This window comes from Lethenteron reissneri, chromosome 26, assembly GCF_015708825.2.
Source record: "Lethenteron reissneri isolate LAM-NWPU_2019-01 chromosome 26, ASM1570882v1, whole genome shotgun sequence".
NCBI classification, from domain to species: domain Eukaryota; kingdom Metazoa; phylum Chordata; class Hyperoartia; order Petromyzontiformes; family Petromyzontidae; genus Lethenteron; species Lethenteron reissneri.
Genome location: NC_083804.1, coordinates 13986718 through 14014081, shown reverse-complemented (window position 1 = coordinate 14014081; position 27364 = coordinate 13986718). Strand labels below are relative to the sequence as shown.

The 27364-nt window shown below is 57.6% G+C and overlaps 1 protein-coding gene across 1 annotated transcript in view; it reads right to left on the bottom strand.

Moving 5' to 3' along the window:
• Positions 1 to 26938, bottom strand: part of SGSM3 (small G protein signaling modulator 3) — a 32747-nt gene extending 5809 nt beyond the window's left edge. The window contains exons 1-22 of the mRNA XM_061560774.1: positions 26633 to 26938; positions 16701 to 16774; positions 15493 to 15578; positions 14143 to 14212; positions 13709 to 13923; positions 12924 to 13031; positions 11703 to 11846; positions 11053 to 11248; positions 10777 to 10922; positions 10240 to 10335; positions 9095 to 9229; positions 8561 to 8615; positions 8188 to 8315; positions 7602 to 7757; positions 5973 to 6027; positions 5322 to 5371; positions 4493 to 4645; positions 3621 to 3691; positions 2732 to 2780; positions 2380 to 2465; positions 1726 to 1848; positions 728 to 788 (exon numbers count right to left, since the gene is read on the bottom strand). Coding sequence (XP_061416758.1) covers positions 728 to 788; positions 1726 to 1848; positions 2380 to 2465; positions 2732 to 2780; positions 3621 to 3691; positions 4493 to 4645; positions 5322 to 5371; positions 5973 to 6027; positions 7602 to 7757; positions 8188 to 8315; positions 8561 to 8615; positions 9095 to 9229; positions 10240 to 10335; positions 10777 to 10922; positions 11053 to 11248; positions 11703 to 11846; positions 12924 to 13031; positions 13709 to 13923; positions 14143 to 14212; positions 15493 to 15578; positions 16701 to 16710 — 2193 coding nt within the window. The 5' untranslated portion in view covers positions 16711 to 16774; positions 26633 to 26938. The remainder of the gene's footprint in view (positions 1 to 727; positions 789 to 1725; positions 1849 to 2379; positions 2466 to 2731; positions 2781 to 3620; positions 3692 to 4492; positions 4646 to 5321; positions 5372 to 5972; positions 6028 to 7601; positions 7758 to 8187; positions 8316 to 8560; positions 8616 to 9094; positions 9230 to 10239; positions 10336 to 10776; positions 10923 to 11052; positions 11249 to 11702; positions 11847 to 12923; positions 13032 to 13708; positions 13924 to 14142; positions 14213 to 15492; positions 15579 to 16700; positions 16775 to 26632) is intronic.
• Positions 26939 to 27364: the final 426 nt, after the last annotated feature.

Here is a 27364-nt window from a genome sequence, read left to right as displayed (position 1 = left end):
CACACACACGCATGCATGCTGGGTAATGAGACTGAGATGCCTTAACAGACTGTTGGGGCAAGTGCCCCACGCCCGACCGCCTTTGTCTCCCCAGTGGCGATGTTTACCCACCGCACCTGGTATTCATTTTAGGCTCAGTTGACCTAGGGGAAGCCTATGACCAGTTCAGATAATCTTCACCGGTGTTGGCTGTGCACGGGAATCAAACTCGGGTCGCCGGGTTCACAGCTCCGCACGCCAGCCGCTGTGCCACCGCTCCCCACATGCACACAACAACAACACATGCACACAACAACAACAACAACACATGCACACAACAACAACAACACATGCACACAACAACAACAACACATGCACACAACAACAACAACACATGCACACAACAACAACAACAATACATGCACACAACAACAACAACAATACATGCACACAACAACAACAACACATGCACACAACAACAACAACACATGCACACAACAACAACAACTGCGGTTCGGCACCAAGTGGTGGTGACGTCACCACGGCGCTTGTGCCAGGCTATGTGCACTTTAAGGCCACGTGAAGTGTCGAATGCCCGCTGGAATGAGGTCACGGGACGGACCCAGCAGGTGCCACGGGTTGCCTGACTGAGATGACTGGCCGATTGCACCACTTCGTACGCACACGAACGTACACACACATGCATAATCACGCATACGTATGCACACGCGCACACGCACATACGTACCTCCTTCTTGAGAGGAAGCTCCCAGTCGGGCGAGAGATTAAACGCAAATTTGGAGAGAACCCTGGGGGCGGCAGGGGTGGTGGCAATGGGTCATCACACATGGAGAAAGACAGCGAGTCACACAAAGACAAAGATCCCCCATATAGCCTCAACAAACTGTAGGGGTAAGTGCGGTTAGCAAGCACCTATGAAAGACGGCACGGCACACGAGGGAATGGGTGGTCAACACCACACCCGGCCGTCTTTGTCTCCCCAGTGGAAATTTTACACACCACACCAGGTACTTATTTGAGGTCGAGCTAACCTAGGGGAGGCCCAAGACCGGTTCAAATAATCGTCACTGGTGTTGACTGAATCAAACTTAGGTACCCAAGTTCACAGTGTAGCATGCTAACCGCTACACAACGGCTCCCCTTTGTCACACACATTCACATTTACGTGTGTGTGTACGTACGTATGTAGCCAACACACCCACACTGGTGATGGCGACCTCCAAACACGACAGCCCAGTCTCAGATCATTGACTCAGAAACTGATTTGTGGTGCGTGTCTCGCTGTGTGTTTATTACCGTGGGGAGGCGCACGGCGCTACAAAATCCTGGCGGCGCGAGTTCGATTCCCACTCACGGCCAACCCGCCAGCGACCCCAGTGTAGAGCCTCAACAGACTGTTGGGGCAAGTGCTGTTAGCGAGGACCACCTATGAAGGCTGGAACGGAACACGAGGCGGTGGGTGTCCTTCGTCTCCCAAGTAGCGGTGTTTACGACACATCGCACCCGGTACTCCTTTGAGGCCGAGTCGACCTAGGGGAGGCCCAGGAACCGGTTCAGATAATCGTCACCGGTGTTATAGGCCGTGAGCGGGGATCGAACTCGGCCCGTCGGGTTTGCGAGCTGGGGCACTAACCGCACGCATTGAAGACGCACGCACACACACAGACGCGCGCACACAGACGTGCGCACACAGACGCGCGCACACAGACGCGCGCACACACGTACCGAAGTTCGCACTTGATCTGTACCCAGCCGGGGCTGCGCAGGAACGACCACGTCTGGTACCACTTCTCTACGGTGAGAACACTCGAGCACAGCACCTCCAGCCACAGGTGGAGCACCTGCTCGCTGCATGGACACAGGGGTCAGGGGGCACGTGGGGTCAGGGGGCACGCGGGGTCAGGGGGCACGTGGGGTCAGGGGGCACGTGGGGTCAGGGGGCACGTGGGGTCAGGAGCACCCAAGGTCAGTGGCACACGAGGTCACAGGCACACGGGGTCAGTGGCACACGAGGTCACAGGCACATGGGGTCAAACACCCTCATCGTCAGCATTAGAAGCAAAACTATCACCATGAACATCATGACGCACGAGCAACAGCGCTATGGCACTAAAAGTGACGCATGCACACACGCACACACGCATCTGTATTTCACGGGACGTTGTGGAGGGAAGTGTTTCGCTTTGGTGAGGAGTTAATCCCACACTGAACAATGACCATAACCCTTCCGCGTCCAATCTGTTGTCAATACAAAAATAATTTACTCCGCATTGCCACAGATTCTCCGGCTGAATAAAATTTCCCCGTACGTGACAATCGTCGTCACCGACATCATAACAACCACCACATATCGTCGCCATCTCCGTTTCCATCACTCACTTGAGGCCGATGCAAATGAGCGAGCGGACCTTGACGTCCATCTGTGCATGCGCCGTGTCATGCGACTGATTCACAGACTGCACCGCCTGCACACACGCGCACACGGTGCTGTTAGCGAGCACCTATGAAGGTTGGCAGGCATGTGTGCACAAAGACAGAGATAGCCTTAACAGACTGTTGGGGCAAGTGCTGTTAGCGAGCACCCCATGAAGGCTTGCACGGCACACGTGGGGGTGGCGTCCAGTGGCGATGTTTACACACCGCGCCAGGTACTCAAGCACACTCACACACACACACGCTTTCTCTGTGTGGCTCGTGGAGCCAACGTAAGACAAAGATGTCATGGACTCACCCGGTACAGGAGCTCTTCCGGGGTGAGAACTTTACCGTCTTCGTCCAGCCTGTACCACGCCACGCCAGCACCGGTTAGCACAACCACCACTCACGTTGGCCATAGCCAGGCATCAATTACAGGTGGTCGTTGGGTACGTAGCGCAGTGAGCTAACCACTACACCACCGCTCCACAGACACAACAACCGCCATTTGCCACTAAGTAGGGGTGACGTCACCACGGCGCTTGCGCCAGGCTATGTGCACGTTGAGGCCACGTGAAGTGTTGAACACCCACTGGCAGGAGGTCACGGGACAGTACCAGGTGCCATGGGTTGATTGAGATGCACGCATACACACGCACAAAGATCCCCCATATAGCCTCAACAAACTGTAGGGGCAAGTGCGGTTAGCAAGCACTTATGAAAGGCGGCACGGCACTCAAGAGGGTGGGTGGCCAACACCACGCCCGGCCGCCTTTGTCTCCCCAGTGACGATGTTTACACACCGCACCAGGTACTCATTTGAGGCCGAGTCGACCTAGGGGAGGCCCAGTACAGGTTCAGATAATCGTCACCGTTGTTGGGCGTGAGCGGGAATCCAACTCGGGTAGCCGGGTTCGTAGTGCAGCGCACTAACCGCTGCACCACCGCTCCGCACACACACGTATAAAGACAGATATCCCCCATATAGCCTTTAACAGACTGTTAGGGCAAGACAGGTTGAAGCAGGATTCACTGTAATTTCACGCTGAGTGTCACACTTGGGTCACACTGGGGGGTCACACTGGGGGGTCACACTGGGGGGTCACACTGGGGGGTCACACTGGGGGGGTCACGCTGGGGGGGGGGTCACGCTGGGGGGGGGGTCACGCTGCCCGTGTCTCTCGGCGAGGAGTGGCTGCGCCCACCTGTAGGTGCGGCACAGCACGAGTCGCGAGTAGACCGACTCAAAGTCCTTCTCCACCTCCTTGCTCGCCGCCTGCCGGGATGGGGGGAGGGGGAGGGACACCCCGGAGCGGGGCGAGAGAACACAACGGCCTTGTATGTACACACATGTCGAGCTGACACCTACGGCAAGCGAGGGTGTCGATACTCGCGCGATCTCAGGCCCCAGTGTGAGGATGACGTCACGAGGAAGGAAAGAGAGAGAGAGGTGACGTCATCGGAAGAGGCGGGGCGATCGGGTGAGGCTTGTTGGCAAGTGCCAGGCTAGGTGTACGAATGGGCAGTTGAGAGGCGGTCGCCCTCAAGCAATGACAGAGGGGTGGAGAAGGGGCCCTGCGTGTGTACACGCATGCGCACGTGTACGCGCGTGTACGCACGTGTACGCGCGTGTACGCGCGTGTACGCGCGTGTACGCACGTGTACGCGCGTGTACGCACGTGTATGCACGTGCGTACACGCGCGGTTTAGCACGCTGCGCTACGAACCCGGCGACCCGACTTCGATTCCCGCTCACGGCCGACACCAGTGACGATTATCTGAACCGGTCGTGGGCCTCCGCCAGGTCGACTGAGCCTCAAATGAGTACTTGGTGCGGTGTGTAAACATCGCCACTGGGGAGACAAAGGCGGCCGGGCGTGGTGCTGACCACCCACCCTCTCATGCGCCGTGCCGGCCTTCAGAGGTGCTCGGTAACAGCACTTGCCCCAACAGTGTGTCAAGGCTACACGGGGGATATTTGTCTTCGTACGTGCACGCGTGTAAGTGCACGCGTGTGTACGCGCCCGTTGGCGTGTATGTGTGCGCCCCCCGCCCCACCCGCCCCACTCAACCCCACCTCCTCGATGAAGAGCCACGGGTGGCAGGGCCCGCCCAGGATGGACGGCCGCTTGAGGCCGTGCTCCAAGATGGCCTTGAGCGCCGGGCAGAGCGTCCCGCGCACCAGGTCCGTCACCCCCTCCGTCACCGAGTCGTCCCCCGCCATCGAGTACTGCGGCGCACGCGCGTCCATGCACACCACACACGCACACACACACACGCACACGCAGAGACTAAGGCCCCGCACGCCCACGCCCGGTGGTAGCCTTCACACACCGTTGGGGCAAGTGCTGTTTAGCGAGCGGCGCCTATGAAGGCCGGCATTGTGGCCCCACGACGGGGTGGGTGGCCAGCACCACGCCCCACCGCCTTTGTCTCCCCGGTGGCGATGTTTACTGCACACCGCACCAGGTACTTCACGCACGTCAGGCGAAGACGATCTACAGACTACAGAGCCTACACAATCTCCACTTGGCCAAGTCCTTTCGTCACTATCAGGCTTGTTAAACGGAAACCGTTTTTTTTTCAAAATTGCTCACCGATTCCCCCCCCCCCCCCCAAAAAGGTCAGGAACCACCCAGGTTCCTGTGTATTTTTGTGATGAACGCAAACAGACTTGAAACGTTCCCCTCGTTTAAAAATGTCACCCCCCCCTTCACTTATTTTCTCACTTTTAACCATCTTTACTGGCACGTACGTTCGCAATTACACTACAAAGAGACAAAGATCCCCCCCCGTATAGCCTCAACAGACTGCTCAGTGCTGTTAAAGAGCACCTGTGAAGGCCGGCACGGCACGGCACACACACACACGTGGCACGACTCGCGCATACACGCCCGCACACCCACCTGCTTGCTCCGTTCATCCAACACCTCGACGAACTTGGCCGGAAACCAACCTGGGAAGAGACGTCACCGCGCAGGGACAAATTAACGATGTCCGCCGTTATGCTTCACCGAGCCATCGTCGTCACCGTCGTCACCCTCGTCGTCGTCGTCGTCACCCTCGTCACCCTCGTCATCGTCGTCGTCGTCGTCACCCTCGTTACCCTCGTCACCCTCGTCACCGTCGTCACCCTCGTCATCGTCATCAGCTACAGGTCCACCGCGTCGTGGGCGGTCATTCCCGCGGGTCTCGACAGGACAAAAGCCACGCGGGCGGCAGCCACGCGCAACTCCCTCCCAGGAGCACTGGTTCAGCGCAAGCAAAAAAACCTGGGCCGGTTTCAACATTCAGTGCCTCGCCGGTAAAGGTTTCACTAACCAGTGGAATGGAATCGACAGATTCAACGAGCGACCGGTTGGTTGACTGCTTGACAGAGCAACTGAGCGGCCGATCGACTCGGTGATCGAACCATCGACTGACTACCTGAATGACTGATTGAAGACTTGGCCGACTTACCGGACTAATTCACCGATCGACCGACTTATCCATTGACTTGCCAAACGACGAGAGGACCGCCTAACCGACTGGTTAAACGGACGAACCCCACCGCTCACCTCGAAGTCCGTTGAGCTCTCCGACCCAGCAGTGCTCGTCCTTTTGAGAGATGATCTGAGCCAGGGCGGACACGAACGTGAACACTCGTGAATAACAAGAATAATGATAACTTCTAGATTTGAAGCTTTCGTGACTGCAAGGATTCATATTCTTAGGTTTTTTCGGTAAAGTCACGTAGGTAAAAATGTAAATTAATAAAAGTAAACACAAGCTTCCATCTTCAGGTGGAACCGTCACAGCACGATAGCTTTTTTAATTTTAATAATGATAACATTCGCAACTGCGTAACACGGTTTTTCCCTCCGCATTTAAAATCGAAATCACGAGTTTCCAGTATTTGGCTGCTATACATTTCCACGTGATAAGCCACTTCTTCGTCGTGCTATCATCACGTGTGGCCAGGTGGCTTCGGAAAAAGAGCCTTACCTGGTAAAATAAAAAAAATAGTTTAATAGTTCGCTTGTATGTATGCTGAACTTTTTTTACACCTCATTAAAACTCATTTTGTTTAGCCAGGAGGTGAGAACTTTAGCGAACCAGGGATCAAGTCTCATTTGCAAGAGTGACCTGGGCCGTCAAACTCACGAAAATAAATGAAACAAAACAGAGAAAATAAAAAAAAAACACAAAACTGGAAGCCAGAGCAGCCACATCCCGGGAGCGTTACAAAACGCCGCAACTACAAATCAACAGTTAACACACGCGGCGCATTTACCGTAACATTAACGTGGATCGGCCAAATTAAAAAAACACATTCGTCGGTGATTCTCATCATCATCATCGTCATCATTGTCGGGAGTTCCGAGCCTGCAAATTCCACATTCCTATGACGTGTCCCAGTATCTTATACATTTTAAGAGCACTACTGGTAGCTTTGGACCAGAGGCTCTAAACGCCACATTCGAGCGACAGGACCCAGTCCGTGCCTAACAACAACAACAACAACTGCTCACGTCGTCTCTGTAATCAAGCCGTGGAAATACCGCACTCCTGCGGCAAGGTCAGGTTGCTCCACAATTAACAAAGGGTAATCATCATCCACAATACGGCGGGGTACAGTACATCCACTGCAACACAACAGCCATCGCACGGTTGCTACGAGGTCACCATGGCAACTCCCGTACGGTTGCCAAGGCACCCAGTGCCGTTGCCGTGGCACCCAGTGCCTTTGCCGCGGCAACTTGCGCACTCACCATGACAACGTGCACGGGTTGCTATGTCTCCGCCCCCCCCCCCCCCTTGGCAACCCCCCCACCCCAGCCCCCCCCACCGCCTTCCCCTCATGATAGAGCATTGAAGAAAGTTGGCTTTCTTTTCCATGCCAAATAATTATTTTTAACTCCAAACAATGATTAATGCATCCAGTTGCCATGGTGATCCTGGCCAACACCGGGATACCGGTTGCCTTTGCCAAAAGCGGGTCACAACACGGAGATACTGGTCGCCTTGGCGATACCAGGTCGCCTTGTCGATTAACGGTTGTCGCGGCGACCCCGATAACCGGTCGCCTTGCCGATTAGGGGTTGCCGTGGCGACCCCGCTAACCGGTCGCCCACGGCGGTACCGGGTCGCCTTGCCGATTAGCGGTTGCCGCGGCGACCCCGCTAACCGGTCGCCCGCGGTGGTACCGTGATGATGTCGTTCTTGCGGAAGCCCAGCTCGTCGTCGTCGTGGCGCTCGAAGTCGAGCAGCGCCTTGGCGCGCCGCCGGCGGTTGCGCGTCACGGCGACGTAGTTCTCGTGGTCCAGCTGGTGCGACTCGGTCGAGTAGTCCGGCGTGAGGTCCTGCGCGGTGGGGGGGGGGGGGGGGTAACACGCGCGCGGTTCGGCACAACGCCCGGCAACGACTCGCTCCTCGCGTGCCGATCGGTGTTCCTGACGGCAGCGAAGCGGTTCGGCGCGTTGCTCTACGATAGCCGGCGAGCCCGAGTTCGATTCCCGCCCACGGCCACCGACACCGGCGGCGGCGACGACCACGTGCGTCGGTTCCGGGCCTCTCCTTCATCGACTCGGCCTGAAACCCGAGTTCCTGCCGCGGTGCGCAGCGAATAACATCGCCACTCGGGAGACGAAGGGGCGTCCGGACGCGGTGCCGGGCGCACACCGCCGCCCCTTCCTGGTGCACCGTGCCGGCCATCGCGGGCGCTCGCCAACCCGGCACTTGCCCCAACGGTCCGTTAAGTCTACGCGGGGGACCTTTGTCTGCGTCACCCACCGCTCCCTGCTCGGGGTCGATGTCGTGGAAGTGTCGAGCCACGCGCAGGATGGCGTCGCGCAGCGCCGAGATCAGCTCCGTCTGCTTGATGTTCTTGGCCTTCAGAGACTCCGGGTCCTCCTGGTCGCCTGGCGGCCATGACAGGTACAGGGCATTAGGGGTGGGGGTTGGTGAGGGGGAGCGGGGGGGTGGGGTGGGGGGTATGGTAGCGGCATCAGCAACGCAAAGGGCAAGCAGTCGCAGAGACGGAGCCGAAGATCGGGGAGACGGGATCGTCGCATCGCCGGAGAGAACGAGGGGGAAAGCGCGGCCTTCATCCAACAGTGGATAGATCACGGCTGACGACGACGACGATGACGGTGTGGGTTCGTACCGAAGAAGAGGACCCCGATGACCGACTTCTGCCGCTGCATCTGCCTCCGTGCCAGCTGCCGGACGGCATGCACCCATGGGATAGAGGGGGGGGGGTAACGACAGGCGAGGGGTTAATGAGGCGAGGGGTTAACGAGCGAGGGGTTAATGAGCGAGGGGCCGGCATGCAGAGTGGGGGGGGGGGGTAATGAGCGAGGGGGTAATGAGCGAGGGGGTAATGAGGCGAGGGGGTAACGAGCGAGGGGTTAATGAGCGAGGGGCCGGCATGCAGAGTGGGGGGGGGGGGGTTAATGAGCGAGGGGTTAATGAGCGAGGGGTTAATGAGGCGAGGGGTTAACGAGCGAGGGGTTAATGAGCGAGGGGTTAATGAGGCGAGGGGTTAACGAGCGAGGGGTTAATGAGCGAGGGGCCGGCATGCAGAGTGGGGGGGGGGGGGGGTTAACGAGCGAGGGGCTTGCACGCTGAGGGGGGGTTAACGAGTGAGAGGCTGGCACGCCGAGGGGGGGTTAACGAGCGCCGTGTCCTCTCTCCCCACCTGCTTGGGGATGGTGGGGTTGGGCCCCTCGGGGTTGATGATCTGGCCCTGGTCGGCCATGAGGTACGCCAGGTGCTTCCGCCGCTGGGGTTCCAGGATGGCGTCCGTTAGGCCTCCCGCCACCCTCATCGACTCCTACACAAAGACAAAGATCGCCCGCCTAGCCTTAGCAGACCGTCGGAAAAGTGCTGAGAAACAGCAAATGAGGCCAGAATGACACACGAGAGAGGGTGGGTGGCTAGCACCACGCCCGGCCGCCTTTGTCCCCCCCCCCCCCCCTCCGGCGCCGATGTTTTATACACCGTACACCAGGTACTCATTTGAGGCCGAATCGACCTAAGGGAGGCCCAGGCCCGGTTCAGATAATCGTCACCGGCGTTGGTGGCCATGAGTTGGAATCGAACTCGGGACGCCGGGTTCGTAGCGCAGCGCGTTAGCCGCTGCAGTACCGCTGCCCGCACACAGATGCGCGGGTATGCAGGGGCACACACAGGCGCATGTGTGCACGCACGGGGTCGCACGCACGCAGAGGGAGGCAAACTACAACCATTATATAAATGGAGTGGTAGCTCCTGCAATCTCTCATTTACTTGATACAGCTGTCGTGGCTGTGACGGTACCACCTGAAGACGGAAGCTTGTGTTGCCTCCGAAACGTCGTGATTTTTATTTTATTTTACTTTTTAATGTTTTTACCTACGTGACTTTACCGAAAAAAACCTAAGAATACAACAATTGTTTATTTCACCAGGTAAGGGTCCACTGAGCTACGTAGCTCTTTGTCAGAAGCGATCTGGCCATCGCAAATGAGAGCTCAACGAAGTGGCTGATCGTCGTGTGGACATTCATCGCAGCCAACTAACCTAAACGCGTGACGTCGATTCTAAATGTGGAGGGGGAAAAAACGGACGACCCGGAGAAAAATCCACGCGACCACGGGGAGAGAGACACGCAAACTCCAAATAGACAGCGGGCGTCAAGGGTCGGGATCGAAGCCACGACCTCCTGCGTACCAGGCGAGGGAGTTAACATCGCCTCGCCACCGCGGCAGGAGCAAGGCAGTGAGATCAGCACAACGCAATAGAAGTGGAGATCTTGGGGGGGGGAGGGATGGGGGGGGGCAGGGGGGGGGGGCAGGTGCATTACCTGGATGAGAAGATCTGGGTCGTTCATCTGAGTCGGGATGTCCGACAGGGTGTTGAAGATGGAGGCAGAGTTTTCGGACTGTACCAACTCATCCTCCTGTGTGGGCAGGTTGGGAAGGGAGCGGTGAGGCAACGTGACCGTCATCACCACGATCATTATCGTCGGTGTGTGTGTGTGTGTACCCTGCGTGTGTGTGTGTGTACCCTGCGTGTGTGTGTACCCTTCATGTGTACCCTGCATGTGTGTGTGTGTACACCCTGCATGTGTGTACCCTGCAGGTGTGTGTGTACCCTGTGTGTGTGTGCGTGTGTGCGTACCGTGTGTGTGCGTGTGTACCCTGCGTGTGTGTGTGTATGTACCCTTCGTGTGTGTATCCTGCGTGTGTGTACCCTTCGTATGTACCCTGCGTGTGTGTGCGTGTGTGCGTGTACCCTGCGTGCGTACCCTGCATGTGTGTGTGTGTACCCTGCGTGTGTGTGTGTGTGCGTAGTGGGGAGCGGCAGCGTAACAGTTCGCGCGACGCCGCTGCCGCCGCACCTTCAGCTTGAGCATGCCGAGCGTGAGCTGGAAGAGCACGACGGAGCCCTCGCAGAAGAAGAGGTCCCAGAGGCGCAGCAGCAGTCGCACGTGGACCACGCTCGCAAACACCGTCAGGAACCAGTGCAGCGTGATCAGGGACAGCTCTGGGGGGAGGGGGGGGGAACAAGCGAGCAAACGAGCGAACGAGTAAGTGAACGAGCAGACGTATGAACGAGCGAACGAGTAAGCGAGCAAGTGAACGAGCGAGGAGAGCGAGCGGGCGGGCGGACACACCGATGTCGTGCTCGGTGAGCAGCGCGTGGAGTCGCGGGAGGTGCGAGGCGACGAGCTGGCGCAGCACGCGCTGGTCGGCCTGCACGCCCAGCAGCGTGGTGCTGAAGTACGCCGCCGGCAGCAGGTCCTCCACCAGCGCCGCCATCGACCAGAACGCGTCCTCCTCCTCCAGCAGCAGCAGCAGGCACGCCGCGATCTGACGCGCGCGGGGGGGGGGGGGGGGGAGCATAAGAGGGCGGGGGGGGGAGTGTACGAGCGGTAAGGGCTAGGGAGAGAGGCGGGGGGGGGTGGTTGGATGGCAGCCCCGGCAGCAGCGATGGGCAGAAGACCTCGGCCCGCACGTGTGAGATGGGAGCCGTCAGTTTGCGAGGCCGTGGGAGGTGGAGAAGGCTTGCGGAGGTCTTCATCCAGCAGTGGGTAGATCATGGCTCATATCCGTGTCCCCGTGTCCTCATGTCCCTATCTCACCATGCCGGTGCCCTGGCAGTAGCCGATGTCGGGGTAGAGCCAGGCAATGGTGCATGTCCCGTGTCTCCGTGTCCCCGTGTCCCCTTCTCACCATGCCGGTGCCCTGGCAGTAGCCGATGTCGGGGTAGAGCCAGGCAATGGTGCATGTCCCGTGTCTCCGTGACCCCGTGTCCCCTTCTCACCATGCCGGTGCCCTGGCAGTAGCCGATGTCGGGGTAGAGCCAGGCGAGGGCGCGCAGCAGGCGGCGGAGGCGCGGCACGCCGGTGCTCGTCATCTCGGAGAAGCACACGTTGGTCGGCATCGTGCGCAGCAGGTCCTTCTCGATCTACACGCAGACGTGCGCGCGAGCACGTGAGCGTGCACGTGTGTGAGCGTGTGTGAGCGTGAGAGCACGTGCGTGAGTTTGTACGTGTGTGAGTGTGTAAGCACGTGTGAGTGTGTGAGCTAGTGAGCATGTACGTGTGTGAGTGTGTGAGTGTGAGTGTGTAAGCACGTGTGAGTGTGTGAGCTAGTGAGCGTGTACGTGTGTGAGTGTGTGAGTGTGTAAGCACGTGTGAGTGTGTGAGCTAGTGAGCGTGTACGTGTGTGAGTGTGTGAGTGTGAGTGTGTAAGCACGTGTGAGTGTGTGAGCTAGTGAGCATGTACGTGTGTGAGTGTGTGAGTGTGAGTGTGTAAGCACGTGTGAGTGTGTGAGCTAGTGAGTGTGTACGTGTGTGAGTGTGTGAGTGTGTAAGCACGTGTGAGTGTGTGAGCTAGTGAGCGTGTACGTGTGTGAGCGTGAGTGTGTAAGCACGTGTGAGTGTGTGAGCTAGTGAGCGTGTACGTGTGTGAGTTTGTGTGAGTGTGTGAGCTAGTGAGCGTGTGTGAGTGTGTGTGAGTGTGAGTGTGTAAGCACGTGTGTGAGTGTGTGAGTGTGAGAGCACGTGTGTGAGTTTGTGTGAGTGTGAGTGTGTAAGCACGTGTGAGTGTGTGACTGATGGCCTTAATCTAAGTTGTCTTGTGGTTGTTGTTGTTGTTTGACTTGCATCCCACAGCGTTGGTGTACGGTGTTTTTTCTGCAATATTTTGCTGTCTTTTCTTGGATTTTCTGTTTGCACTCAGTCACATATTCACTTTAAGATGTTTTCTTGTTCATGTTTTTGTTTTTTGTTTGTTGCGGTTGCACCCGATTCAAGAGCCGAATGGCTCACGGGGCTATACCTAATAAATAAACTTGAACTTGAACGTGCGTGAGTGTGTACGTATGCGAGTGAAATAGACGTGTGCGAGTGCGTACGTTCGCGAGTGCGTGTGTAAGTGCATGTGAGCAAGTGCATGTGCGTGTGTGCGTGTGCGCGAGTGTGTACGTATTCGGGGGCGGGGGTTGGGGGGGGGGTGAAGGTGGGGCGAGGGGGGGCGGCACCTGCTTGGCCGTGAGGGAGGCGTCCTCGGAGCTGGCCCTCACCACGTCACGGTACGACACCTCGCTCGTCTTCTTCTTCAGCAGCGCACCCGACAGGCGGACCCACAGCTGCGGGGGGCGGGGCGGAGGGGGGGGGAGTGCGCAGAAGTTGGCGCAGCACAGGGAGAGAAAAGCTGCGTTGCGTGTGTACGCATTGCGTGCGTGTGCATCTGTGGGGAGCGGTGGTGCAGTAGTTAGCGCGCTGCGCTATGAACCTAGCGACCCGGGTTCGATTCCCGCTCACGGCCAACACCAGTGACGATTATCTGAACCGGTCCTGGGCCTCCCCTAGGTCGATTCAGCCTGAAATGAGTACCTGGTGTGGTGTGTAAACATCGCCACTGGGGAGACAAAGGCGGTCGGGCGTGGTGCTGGCCACCCACCCCCTCGTGTACCGTTCCGGCCTTCATAGGTGCTCGCTAACAGCACTTGCCCCTACAGTCTGTTAAGGCTATACGGGGGATCTTTGTCTTTGTTTGTTGTGTACGTGTGTGCGTACGAGTGCGTGCGTGTGTACGTGTGTGTACGTGTGCGTGTGTGTGTACGTGCGTGTGTACGTGTGTGTACGTGTGTACGTGTGTGTACGTGTGCGTGTGTGTGTACGTGCGTGTGTACGTGTGTGTACGTGTGTATGTGTGTGTGTACGTGTGTACGTGTGTGTGTACGTGTGCGTGTGTGTGTACGTGCGTGTGTACGAGTGCGTGCGTGTGTACGTGTGTACGTGTGTGTACGTGTGCGTGTCTCACGTGGGGGCGCATGCTGTGCGGGATGCCCGCGAGCACGAGCGCGCGCAGCTTGTCCGAGCGCGGCACCGTGTCGGCGAGCTGCTCCCACGTGAGGTCGCCCACGCCGTGGTTCTGCGTGAACTCCAGGTAGGCCTGCCAGCGCAGGCGCACCTGCGCGTCCTCGCCCGCGGGGGGCGGCCCCGTCGGGGGCGGCGGCGGCGGCGCATCCACCCCGTCTGGCGCCCCGGGGAGGAGGAGGAGGAGGAGGGACGGGAGACAGACACCTCGGACGTGTGGATCCGCGCGTCCGGTCAACGCTTTCAGCGAGCGGTGTTATTCGCGCGGTGCCGTCACCCCCCCCCCCCACCCCCCCACTGTGCGTAGTGTCGGCCCTAAGCCCCCGACGGTCCGTCGAGACCCCACGGAGGGATCTGTGCCCTTGCGTCGCCACTCACCTTCCTTTTCCAAGCGAAACCCGAACTCATCGAAGAGCAGCTCTTCCCCGTCTTGCGACTCCTCATCCTTCTGCACGGGAGAGGAGGAAGGGGGGGGGTCACGCGGGTCTCATTGTCATCATCGTCTGCCATGATCTCTCCACTGCAGCTGTGCAAGGGCCTCCCCTCCACCCCAAGCCGTCGCCACCGCTCACGGTGGAGGGGCGAACGTCCCCCCCCTCCCCGCCTCTCGGTGCGCGCTCCGGCGTGAGGCCACGGTGGCGAGGAGATGTTAACTACCTCGCCTGGTATGCAGGAGGTCGTGGGTTCGATCCCGACCCTGATGATGCCTGCAGTATATTTGGAGTTTGCGTGTCTCTCTCTCATCATCATCATCACGATGGCTAGGAGATGTTAACTACCTTGCCTGGTATGCAGGAGGTCGTGAATTCGATCCCGACCCTGATGATGCCTGCTGTATATTTGGAGTTTGCATGTCTCTCTCTCTCGCTCATCATCATCATCACGGTGGCGAGGAGATGTTAACTACCTCGCCTGGTATGCAGGAGGTCGTGGGTTTGATCCCAACCCTGATGATGCCTGCTGTATATTTGGAGTTTGCGTGTCTCTCTCTCTCTCATCATCATCACGGTGGCTAGGAGATGTTAACTACCTCGCTTGGTATGCAGGAGGTCGTGGATTCGATCCCGACCCTGACGTTTGTTGTATATTTGGATTTTGCGTGGCTCTCTCTCCTCGTAGCGAGATGTTAACTACCTCGCCTGGTATGCAGGAGGTCGTGGATTTGATCCCGACCCTGATGCCTGCTGCTGTATATGTGGAGTTTGTGTGTTTGCTCGCTCTTTCTCCGCGGTCGCGTGGATTTTTCCTCCACATTTATGATCAATATCACGCTTTTAGAGTATTTGGCTGCTATCAATGTCCACATGATGATAGGCCACTTCATCGACCTATCAAAGCGTGTGACCAGGTCGCTTCTGACAAGAGCTATATTGCTCGGTGGGACTCAAATAAAAATAGTTTTATTTAATTGTTGATGTGGGCAGCGGTGGTGTAGGCGGATAGCGCGCTGCGCTACGAACCCGGCGACCCGAGTTCAATTCCCGCTCATGGCCAACACCAGTGATGATTATCTGTACCGGTCCTGGGCCTCCCCTAGGTCGACTCAGCCTCAAATGAGTACCTGGTGCAGTGTGTAAACATCGCCACTGGGGAGACAAAGGTGGCCGGGCGTGGTGTTGGCCTTTATAGGTGCTCGCTAACAGCACTTGCCCCGACAGTATGTTAAGGCAATACGGGGGATCTTTGTCTTTGTGCGTGTGCGTGTGCGTGAGCGCGTGCGTACGTCACCTGTGCGAGTTTGGCCAGGATGTCTTGAGGCCACATGCTGGGCGTGAGCGCTGAAAACGGACCCATCGGGGTGGGGGTGAGTGTGCCTGAACACACACACACACACAAAGACAAAGACCCTCCGTGTAGCCTTTAACAGACCGTTGCGGCAAGTGCACGGCACACTAGTGGGCGGGTGGCCAACACCACGTCCGGCCGCCAGCTCTCCCCCAGTGGTGATGTTTACACACTGCACCAGGTATTCGTTTAAGGCTGAATCGACCTAGGGGAGGATCAGGACCAGTTCTGATAACCGTCACCGGTATTGGCCGTGCACGGGAATCGAACTCGGGTCGCCGAGTTCGTAGCGCAGCGCGCTAACTGCAACACCACAGCGTCAGACACATGGGCGTGCACACATGCGCGCACATGCGCACACATGCGCACACACACAAACACGTGCACACACAGACACGCACACACACACACACACAAACACGTGCACACACAGATGCGCACACAGACACGCGCACACAGACACGTGCACACACACAGACACACACACACAGACGCACACACACGCATGCGCTGTGCCACGCGCTGGGCTGTTGTTGCCGTTTTAGCCGAATTATCCGAATTATCCGAATTATCAGGTCAATGGTCAAGCTTTTTCGTGATTTCAACCCGGCTTGCGTAAACGACGAATCTTGAGCTTTCCAGGGACTCCTCGCTCAGCGAGATTGACGGAAGAGTGATCGAATAGAGGGCCTCAGGACAAACCCACAATCAGATTATCTGCTGATTATTTTTTTTGTGCGTGTTTATTTTGTGGTCTCCCCCCCTTCCACACACCTCTGGTGACCTCGATTGGCTACGTACGGTGCGGAAGAAGTTCAATGTCCATCCACGTGACACAAAATAACCATTCGCATCGTTGCGGACTAAATAAATAGCACGAGTAAAAGTAGCAATTACGCCTCCTTGACGCATATGTCCTTGCCACGTGAAATAAAAAAACGACGACTGTTTTACACAGCCCAGGTAGTTTTTGGGGGGGTGGGGCTCACCTGTCGACATGGTGCAGAGTGAGGGGGGGGGGGGTTGAGGGATGGAGGTGGGAGGGTGTCGCGGGGGTGGGGGGCAGCGCTGGGCGTTCAGCTGTCGCCATGGGGGTGGATGGGAGGGGGGTTGGAGGGGGTGGGAGGTGCTGGGTGGTGTGGGGAGCTCACCTGTCGGCATGGTGCGGGGCGACGGGGGGAGGGGGTCCCGCCGGGGGTCCCGACGGCACCGCGGGCTCCTCCGCCTGACGGGCGAGGGGGGAACGGGAGGTTAGCCGAGTCGGAGCGATCGCCATCCGCCGCGTGATCCGCCAACCCCCGTCTGCCTCCACGTCGCCGCGCGCGGACCGCAGGTGCCGCGATGCTTCGCCGCACCTGGTCAGGCGACGGTTGAACCGCGTGGCGACGCGCGTCGGGGAGGGGCTGGGGGAAAGTGTGGGGGGGGGGGGGTAGCGTGCGTCAATCGCGAAAGGTCACGTCGGTTATAGCGACGCCGCCGCCGCCGCCGCTCCCTCTCCTCCTCCTCCCTCCGCCACTGTGGCAGTGGCAGGTGCCACGCTGGCGGGATGTTGACAACCTCGCCTGGTACGCAGGAGGTCGTGGGTTCGATCCCGACCCCGACGCCTGCTGCTGTATATTTGGAGTTTGCGTGTCTCTCTCGCTCTCTCTCCTCGTGGTGGTCGCGTGGATTTTTCTCAGCGTCCTCCGGTTTTTCCCTCCACGTTTAGAATCAACATCACGGCGTTTAGAGCATTTGACTACCGCTATGAATTTCCATACGATGATGATATCAGCCGCTTCGTTGAGCTCTCATTTGTGATGGCGAGGTCGCTCCAGACAAAGAGTTCTACAGCTGAGTGAGCCCTCACCGGGTAAAATAAAATAAAAATTGTTTTAGTTTGAATTCCGGCGAATTCTGGCCGTCAGCGATGCTGCCGATCAACCCTCGCCGGAGTCGCTGACTCGGCACCCCCCCCCCCCCTCCACGTGTACACAGCCCCCACCACCTTCCCCCCCCACCCACGCCGGCCTCCATGCCGCAGGGCCCGATGGCCACTGCTGCCCTCTTCCCCCCCCACCACCACCACCACCGTAGCCCACACAGCCTCACGCCGCCGCAAGGTGCTGTTAGCGAGCATCGAAGACGACGGCTGCCACGGCGGCATAAGGAGGTGGCGTGGTCCCGGCCCCCCCCCCCCCAGATGGTGATGCTCTCCGCGCCACACGAACGCCAGGTGCTCGCTCTGAGGGCCGGGTCGACCCGGCTCAGATAAATCGCCAGCCCCGATGTTCGGCCGTGGCGGGCTGGGCTGGGAGTCGAACTCAGGTTGGCGGGGGATCGTACGTGTCCCGGTCTCGTCGCATCTCTGGGAGATAATGCGATGGGCGGTGGGGGGGGGGGGGGGGGGGGTGCCCTACGGGGCTTTGCTTCGCAGCACGTAAACTAAAGAAGGGCCGTTGCCCGAAACGTCATCGATTATATCCGTTCATCTTTTAAGGCCACGCGTCAAGGTTTGTTGTGTTGTTGTTGTTAATTGCGCTTGTGCACCACTGCCAACGCAGCAGCCGCAGCAGCATCACCGAATAATGTCTATTCATACTGCAGTAATGTACAGCCAGCGAATTATTTAATCCATCTGTGCGGAGCTGTGCGTCTTGGCGAGACCCAGACACATGTGAGACGCCGTTACAGCCGCCAGAGCGGTTACAGCAGTCCGCGTGCGACCACGATGGCCGTTAGCCTCAATGTTGGAACCCAGTGGTTCTCAACCGGAGGAGTACGCCTACTCCCAGGGGTACGTGGCAGTGACCCAAGGGGGTACACGCGAGGTTATTTATGAATGCGTGACATTATACCGCACGAGAGTCGTCGGTGAATAGCCACGTGTGAATGTGCCCATGTAAAATAACGACAACATTTAAATGCACGTGGTAATCTAGAACGCCGTAAGAGACCTTTCTCAACTCGCGGGTCGTAGACCACGTGGCTTCCAAGAGCAGCCGGCGAGTGCGAACAAATGACGTCACGCACGGAAAGCGTGACGTTGATTTGGTTGTTCTCTGCTTGCATATTCTTAGGGTCTTTCGGTAAAGTCGCGTAGATAGGTTCAAAGTAAATTTTAAAAAACGATGAATTCCTGCAGTCACGAAAGCTTGAAGTCAAGATTAACCGCTTGCAGTTACCGGCTAAGATAGGGATACCTCACAAAAATGGACCTTTGGTTGAAATATTGATGTCCATCATTCGTACGTTTACTTCTCAGAACCGTGTTGGGTCAGGCAAGGGGGGGGGGGGTTACTCGGTTGCAACTAAATTCAACAGTCGCCAAAAACCGGCTGAGAACCGCCGCAGTCTAAAACCACCGCAGGTGTGTTCAGTAAAAGTGTCTCTCCGTGGCCTCACGCACAGCGAAGGGAGAGGGGGGGGGGCATGTAACCGTGGCCAGAGAAGACGACACGGGAACTTCGTGCGGCTGCGACAGGTCCAGGTAACTTTCTTTACCCTGAGCGTTTATCCAGCCGATGAAACGGATAACCGTGCCTCTTCCCCCCCGCCGCTCGATTGATCCGGAGCGAGACCTCCACCCGCTCGTGAGCGTGCGCACACACACACTCACTACCCCAGAGTGTGGGAACTCCGCCACCCTCGTCGCAACAACCCCCACATTAATCACGGGATGGCCGAGGGGAGTGCGGAGTGTTTGACGACGCAAAGTGCACAGGTAAGCGCTTTGTTGGCTTTTGGCGGGGGCATGCGCCGCGCCTTTTAGCGGCACGCTACAGGTTCAGCGGCACGCTACGGGTTCAGCGGCACGCTACGGGTTCAGCGGCACGCTACAGGTTCAGCGGCACGCTACGGGTTCAGCGGCACGCACCGGGTTCAGCGGCACGCACCGGGTTCAGCGGCCGAGTCTCAGAGTAAGCGGCGCGTGATTGCCACGCCATCAGCGTGCACCACGCGGTCGACCGGTAGCCACAGGGCTTCGTCCCAACGAGTTCTCGTTGTATTACCGGTAAGGAAATACATTAAAAAAGATGCTTTACCACACTTTGTTCAAACACAACACCGTGCTCAACCCACTGCAGAGCACGACTACACACTTGCTCATCCACTCAGCCACTCACTCACCCAATAACCCACCCGCCCACACTCACTACTCACCCACTCTGCCGCTAACACACCCACACTACCACACTCACCAAAACCCACGCACTAACCCACCCACTCACTCATTCATCCACCCACCCGCACACACACACACTTCATTCACTCACCCATCCACTCACTCGCCCACTCATGCACTCTCTCACTCACCAACCCACTAACTCATTCACCCACACTCACTACTCTGCCACAACAACAACAACCGCCATTCGCCATTAAGTGGCAGTGACGTCACCACGACGCTTGTGCCAGGCCATGTGCACCTTGAGGCTATGTGAAGTGTCGAACGCCCGCTGGCAGGAGGTCGCGGGGCAGACCCAGGTGCCACGGGTCGACTGACTGAGATGACCGAGATGACTGGCCGATGCACCACCTCTGCCACGAACACATCCACACACCCACTCATTCACTCACTCACCCCACCCACACAACCCAGCTGCACCCACTCATCCTCCCACATACCTACCCACTCACACACTAGCCTTCTCACTCACCACTCACTCACCACTCACACACTCGCCTTCTCACTCACCACTCACACACTCGGTTTCTCACTCACCACTCACTCACCACTCACACACTAGGTTTCTCACTCACCACTCACACACTAGCCTCGTCACTCACCACTCACTCACCACTCACTCACCCACACAACACACCCGCACAAGCACCCACTAATCCACCCACACACCTACTCACTCACACACTAGCCCACTCACCACTCACTCGCCACTCACACACTAGCCTTCTCACTCACCACTCACTCACCCACACAACACACCTGCACAAGCACCCACTAATCCACCCACACACCTACTCACTCACACACTAGCCTTCTCATTCACCACTCACACACTAGCCTTCTCACTCACCACTCACACACTAGCCTTCTCACTCACCACTCACACACTCGCCTTCTCACTCACCACTCACACACTAGCCCACTCACCACTCACCACTCACTCACCACTCACCACACTGCAGGCCACCTCACTTTTCTTTCAGCTTCTGCCCTCCCACCGCTCCACTTTGAAATCACCACTCCCCCTTCCCCCCCCACAAGCCCATCCAACAACAATAACCTGACGACAAACAGTTCAAGATGTCCATTACAACTCTTATCGATGGCAACGTTTAATCCCTGCCCATTGTTGCACCGTTCCCAAGGCGTGACGCGGGCCCGTGCTCAGAGCAAAGCGGCGATTTTAAACAAATCACGCCGCTCGCACAAAGACAAAGATCCCCCGTGTAGCCTCGAGCAGACTGCTGGGGCAAGTGCCGTTAGCGGGCAGCACCTGTGGCACACAAGGGGGAGGGGTTTGGCCAGCACCGCGCCCAGCCGCCTTTGTCTCCCCAGTGGCGATGTTGACTAGACACCGCCACCAGGTACTCATTTGAGGCTGAGTCCACCTAGGGGAGGCCCAGGACCGGTGCAGATAATCGTCACCGGTGTTGTTGGCCGTGAGAGCAGGAATCGAACTCGGGACGCCGGGTTTGTAGTGCAGCGCGCTAACCGCTGCACCACCGCTCCCACCACCAACTCACACTCATACGCACACACGCACACGACAATGACTATTTTAGTTTTGCGATTATCCAGAGTCTATGACACACGAACACCCACGCCCCTCCACTCAGGGCCAACACCGGTGACGATTATCTGAACCGGTCCAGGCCCTCCCCTAGGTCGATTCAGCCTCAAATGAGTACCTGGTGCCGTGTGTAAAACATCGCCACTGGGAAGACAAAGACGGCTGGGCGTGGTTTTGGCCATCCACCCCCTCGTGTGCCTTCTGGCCTTCAGAGGTGCTCGCTAACAGCACTTGCCCCAAAGTTCTCTCGAGGCTATACAGGGGATCTTTGTCTGGTAGGAAGGAGGTCGTGGGTTCGATCCCAACCCCGACGCCTGGTTCATTTGGGGTTTGCGCGTTCTCCCCGTGGTTCGCGTGGAATTGTCTCTGGGTCTAACTCCCTCCGCGTTTAGAATCAACAACCACAACGCCGCGTTTAGAGTCTTTGGCTACTGCTTTGCATTTCCACGCGATGGTTAACGCCGCTTCTTTGCGCTTTCATTTGTGGCCAGCTCGCCTCTTGGGAAAAACGAGCAACACGAATCCGAGTTGGTCTTACCTGGTGAAATAATAAAAAATAATAGAATTTGGTTGAGTTTACTTCCCTGGGGGTCGCTGTTGCCTGGGACAGCCCAAAGTGGGGGGAGGGTGGGGGAGGGTGGGGGGAGGGTGGGGGGAGAGTGGGGGGAGGGTGGGGGGAGAGTGGGGGGAGGAGTGGGGGGAGAGTGGGGGGAGGGTGGGGGAGAGTGGGGGGAGGGTGGGGGGAGAGTGGGGGGAGGGTGGGGGGAGGGTGGGGGGAGGTTGGGGGGAGGGTGGGGGGAGGGTGGGGGGAGGGTGGGGGGAGGGTGGGGGGAGAGTGGGGGGAGAGTGGGGGGAGGGTGGGAGGAGGGTGGGGGAGGGTGGGGGGAGGATGGGGGAGGGTTGGGGGAGAGTGGGGGGAGAGTGGGGGAGAGTGGGGGGAGAGTGGGGGGAGGGTGGGGGGAGGGTGAGGGGATTCCAGTTGATCCGGTTCACCTGGGCACAATCCCATCCAGAGCCGCGCTCTGGCTCCATCACCCAGTCACCCAGTCACCCACTCCCTCACTCCCTCCCTCCCTCCCCTCCAGCCACAACCACACCCCGATCAGAGACAGCGACTGCTCCCCATAAGGCACGCGACGGAGAAGCGGAGTCACACCTGTGTGTGTGTGTCACGGTGTGTGTGTGTGTCACGGTGTGTGTGTGTGTCACGGTGTGTGTGTGTGTCACGGTGTGTGTGTGTGTCACGGTGTGTGTGTGTGTCACGGTGTGTGTGTGTGTCACGGTGTGTGTGTGTGTCACGGTGTGTGTGTGTGTCACGGCGTGTGTGTGTGTCACGGTGTGTGTGTGTGTCAAGGTGTGTGTGCGTGTCACGGTGTGTGCGTGTCACGGTGTGTGTGTGTGTCACAGTGTGTGTGTGTCAAGGTGTGTGTGTGTGTCACGGTGTATGTGTGTCACACCTGTGTGTGTGTCACGGTGTGTGTGTGTGTCAAGGTGTGTGTGTGTCACGGTGTGTGTGTGTCACGGTGTGTGTGTGTCACGGTGTGTGTGTGTGTCACACCTGTGTGTGTGTCACACTTGTGTGTGTGTGTCAAGGTGTGTGTGTGTCAAGGTGTGTGTGTCAAGGTGTGTGTCAAGGTGTGTGTGTGTCAAGGTGTGTGTGTGTCAAGGTGTGTGTGTGTCACACCTGTGTGTGTGTCAAGGTGTGTGTGTGTGCCACACCTGTGTGTCAAGGCGTGTGTTTCACACATGTGGCTGTCACATCTGAGTGTGTCACACCTGTGGCTGTGTGGGGAGCGGTGGTGTAGCGGTTAGCGCGCTGCGCTACGAACCCAGCGACCCGAGTTCAACTCCCGCTCACGGCCAACTCCAGCGACGATTATCTGAACCGGTCCTGGGCCTCCCCTAAGTCGACTCAGCCTCAAACGAGCACCATGGTGCGGTGTGCAATCATCACCGATTGGGGAGACAAAGGCGGCCGGGAGTAGCGGTGGCCACCCGCCCCCTCGGCGGACGCCGCTCGCTGACGGCGAGTGGACCGGGCGGGGAGGAGGATCTTAGTCCATCGTGCGGTCGAGAAACACTTTTTGTCCGCGCGCGCGCACGGCTCACAACAATAACCAACGCAGGTCGCCGCGATGAAGCCTTTTGTCGTCTGCCCCTGCTGCAGCTGCTGCAGCAGTCAAAACACGGCGCCCGTTGCGTGACGGCAACACGAGAGGGCATAACGGAAGGGAACGCAACGACGGCTGCGTGCCTGTGCTGACAAACAATCCTCGCCTAAGTGGCCTCTCTCCTTGGACAATGCGGCAGGGAGGGGTGTGTGTGTGTGTGTGTTACCCTGCTGCTGCGAATGACCCCTCCATTCAGTGCCCAACTCGGCGAGTTGAGCGGGGGTGGTGGTGGTGGCGGGGGTGGTGGTGGGGTGGTGGTGTGCGCGCGTGCGCCGCACAAGAGACGGATAATTCGCGAGCCACGAATGTGCTTGTAACACGTTTGGCAAGGAACGTTTCGTTGTTGATGTTTTGTTCACGTTGAGTGTCAAAATGTTACTGCCCCCCCCCCGCGCCCCGCCTGGAACAGAGAGGGAGAGAGTGCCCACATTTTCTGGGACCTGCACACGATTTGGCAAGTGAATAAACGAATTAAAAAATTTACCCGTAAAAACAAAGTTTTTCACTATAAATCCTTTATATGCGTGGCGGCTAAAGTCCTCTCGTCCTCTGGCTTGAGATAGGCTGCCACCTATGGGTCAGATGATTGTCTGCCAGCATTAAGAAATTGGTAATTAAATATTTATTTTTTCCCCTAAACAGTGTAAAATTTTTGAATTGTTTTTTCACGAACATTAATTGTCACGCACAACGAGTCTGTGTGCAAAATGTCAGCTCGATTGGATGACGGGAAGTGGGTTAAAAAACGACCGAAAGATTTGCACGGTCATAAGCGCGCAAGCAAGCAAGCAAGTGAACTTAATATAAAGGATTTAAAAATGTGTCAGGCGGTAGAAAACTAAACGTAGCCGGTGCGACGTAGACACGCCACAGATCCGCAGGACGCGAGCCGGGAACCAGACACATCACTCATGGCTAACTCTATAGCCCAAATCTATAACGAAACACACACTCTATAGCCCAGACTTATAACTCATCACCCACTCTACAGCCCAGACCCATAACTCATCACCCACTCTATAGCCCAGACCCAGAACTCATCACCCACTCTATAGCTCAGATCTAGAACTCATCACCCACTCTATAGCCCATACCCAGAACTCATCACCCACTCTATAGCCCAGACCCAGAACTCATCACCCACTCTATAGCTCAGACCCAGAACTCATCACCCACTCTATAGCTCAGACCCAGAACTCATCCCCCACTCTATAGCCCAGACCCAGAACTCATCACCCACTCTATAGCCCAGACCCAGAACTCATCACCCACTCTATAGCCCAGACCCAGAACTCATCACCCACTCTATAGCCCAGACCCAGAACTCATCACCCACTCTATAGCCCAGACCCAGAACTCATCACCCACTCTATAGCCCAGACCCAGAACTCATCACCCACTCTATAGCCCAGACCCAGAACTCATCACCCACTCTATAGCCCAGACCCAGAACTCATCACCCACTCTATAGCCCAGATCTAGAACTCATCACCCACTCTATAGCCCAGACCCAGAACTCATCACCCACTTTATAGCCCAGACCCAGAACTCATCACCCACTCTATAGCCCAGACCTATAACTCATCACCCACTCTATAGCCCAGATCTAGAACTCATCACACACTCTATAGCCCAGATCTAGAACTCATCACACACTCTATAGCCCAGACCTAGAACTCATCACCCACTCTATAGCCCAGACCCAGAACTCATCACCCACTCTATAGCCCAGACCTATAACTCATCACCCACTCTACAGCCCAGACCCAGAACTCATCACACACTCTATAGCCCAGACCCAGAACTCATCACCCACTCTATAGCCCAGATATAGAACTCATCACCCATTCTATAGCCCAGACCCAGAACTCATCACCCACTCTATAGCCCAGACCCAGAACTCATCACCCACTCTATAGCCCAGACCTATAACTCATCACCCACTCTATAGCACAGACCCAGAACTCATCACCCCTCTATAGCCCAGATCTAGAACTCATCACCCACTCTAGAGCCCAGACCTAGTAACACAACGACAGCCACTCTCGATCTATCACCGTGGTGGTGGAAATTCCCCGTTGCTCTGGTTGGTGCCGCGGCCGCCCTCAATCGCCGCGTCTCAACTTGACAATCATCACGGATGCATCCCTCCCCACCACCCGTTTTATCCACCGAAATGAGCTGCTGCTGCCATTTGGCAGATAGCCCGACCAGGTGTCCACTGGCAACGTCACGAATTGCGCGTTCAAGTTACGAATTAGGTTCGTGACCTTTGCAAGGCTCTGGTTAAGTCAGCGAAGCGCACGGGGTTAGGCCCGGAAGTTTGTGATGCAGGCCCAGGTGTTAACGCGTTGGTTGTTAAGCTATGTTGTACAGTTTTAAGATTAGAGTACAGTCTAACTGTTAAGGGGGTTTAGGCACGAGGCATCGTGTTGCACAGAGATGTCAGGGGCCTAAAGCTACGTGGGATATTCAGCAGAGGGTTAGGTCTCGTTATGGGGGTTCATGACCAGCCTTAAGAAAAAAACCCATATGGTTAGGGATAAACATATAGGGTTTAGTATTAGGGTTAATGTATGGTGAGGGTTCGGGATAAGTAATGGGTTTAGGACTATGGTTAAACATAATCCGCACGTGGTTTAGGTACACACACACGTGGTTTAGGAGTAGGGGGTAATATAAACTCAGCACAATAGCGTCTTAATCCACGGGGGGGGGGGGGGGGGGGGTATTAAAGACTGGGATTTCGCGAAAACCACAGACTTTGGGTACAACGCGTCTGGCGTCAGCATCAGCTGATCCACCGCCACAACTCCCGGACATCACACAACGCAGGTTCCACTCCCGTGCCCGCTGGGCTCCGAGTCCCTTTAAACAACAACAACAACCAAAGTCCTACTACGGTGCGAGCTCCTGGTACCCTTAACCACAACTGGAACAGTCCTGTCACCAGGGTCCCAGTGACTGAGTCCCAGGCCCCAGGTTCTGAGTCTCAGGTTCCTGAGTCTCATGCCCCAGGTAGTCACCACCAGGCCCAAGGGACTGAGTCCCAGGTCCCAGGTAAGCAATCCCAGGCCCCGAGTCCCAGGTGCTGAGTAACCAGGCCCCGAGTCCCTTCAATCACGACGGGACGTGATCCGTCACGCGAGGAGCGACACGGCAGAGGACACTTACTAGAATGTGACTACAGCAGCTGCAGCAGCAGCAGCTGTAGCAGCTGTAGCAGTAGCTGTAGGGGCAGGAGACTCGTCACGATGCTCTGCTGCTTCCGCTTGGTGGCGAAGGCGACCGCCGGCTGTGTTGGTCTCCCCCCGCTCGCTCCGTGGTGCGTGCCGGATGGAGGGAGAGAGACGCTACGGGGGGGGGTGGTCGCGGCCGTGTTTGTCTCTCACGCCGCCCGCCCCAACACCACCACCAACAACAACACCAACAACACCACCACCACCAACACCTCCTGCCCTGCCAGCTGGGCTCGGCATCCACGTCAGCAGCGGTGCGGAGTGTGCGTCACGAGCCGGCGGAGGAGGAGGAGCCGAGATGCAGCCCCCACCCACCCACTCCGCTCACCACCCCCACCCGCCCCCACCCGCCCCCACCCGCCCCCACCCGCCCCCACCAGCCCCCACCCACCCACTCCGCTCACCACCCTCACCCACCCCCATCCACCCCACCCACTCCGCTCACCACCCTCACCCATCCACTCCGCTCACTCCCCCCCACTCCACTCACCCACCCCCACCCACTCCACTCACCCCCACCCACTCCACTCACCCCCTCCACTCCACTCACCCACTCCGCTCACCACCCTCACCCACCCCCACCCACTCCCACCCACTCCGCTCACCACCCTCACCCACCCACCCACCCACTCCCACCCACTCCCACCCTCACCCACCCCCACCCACT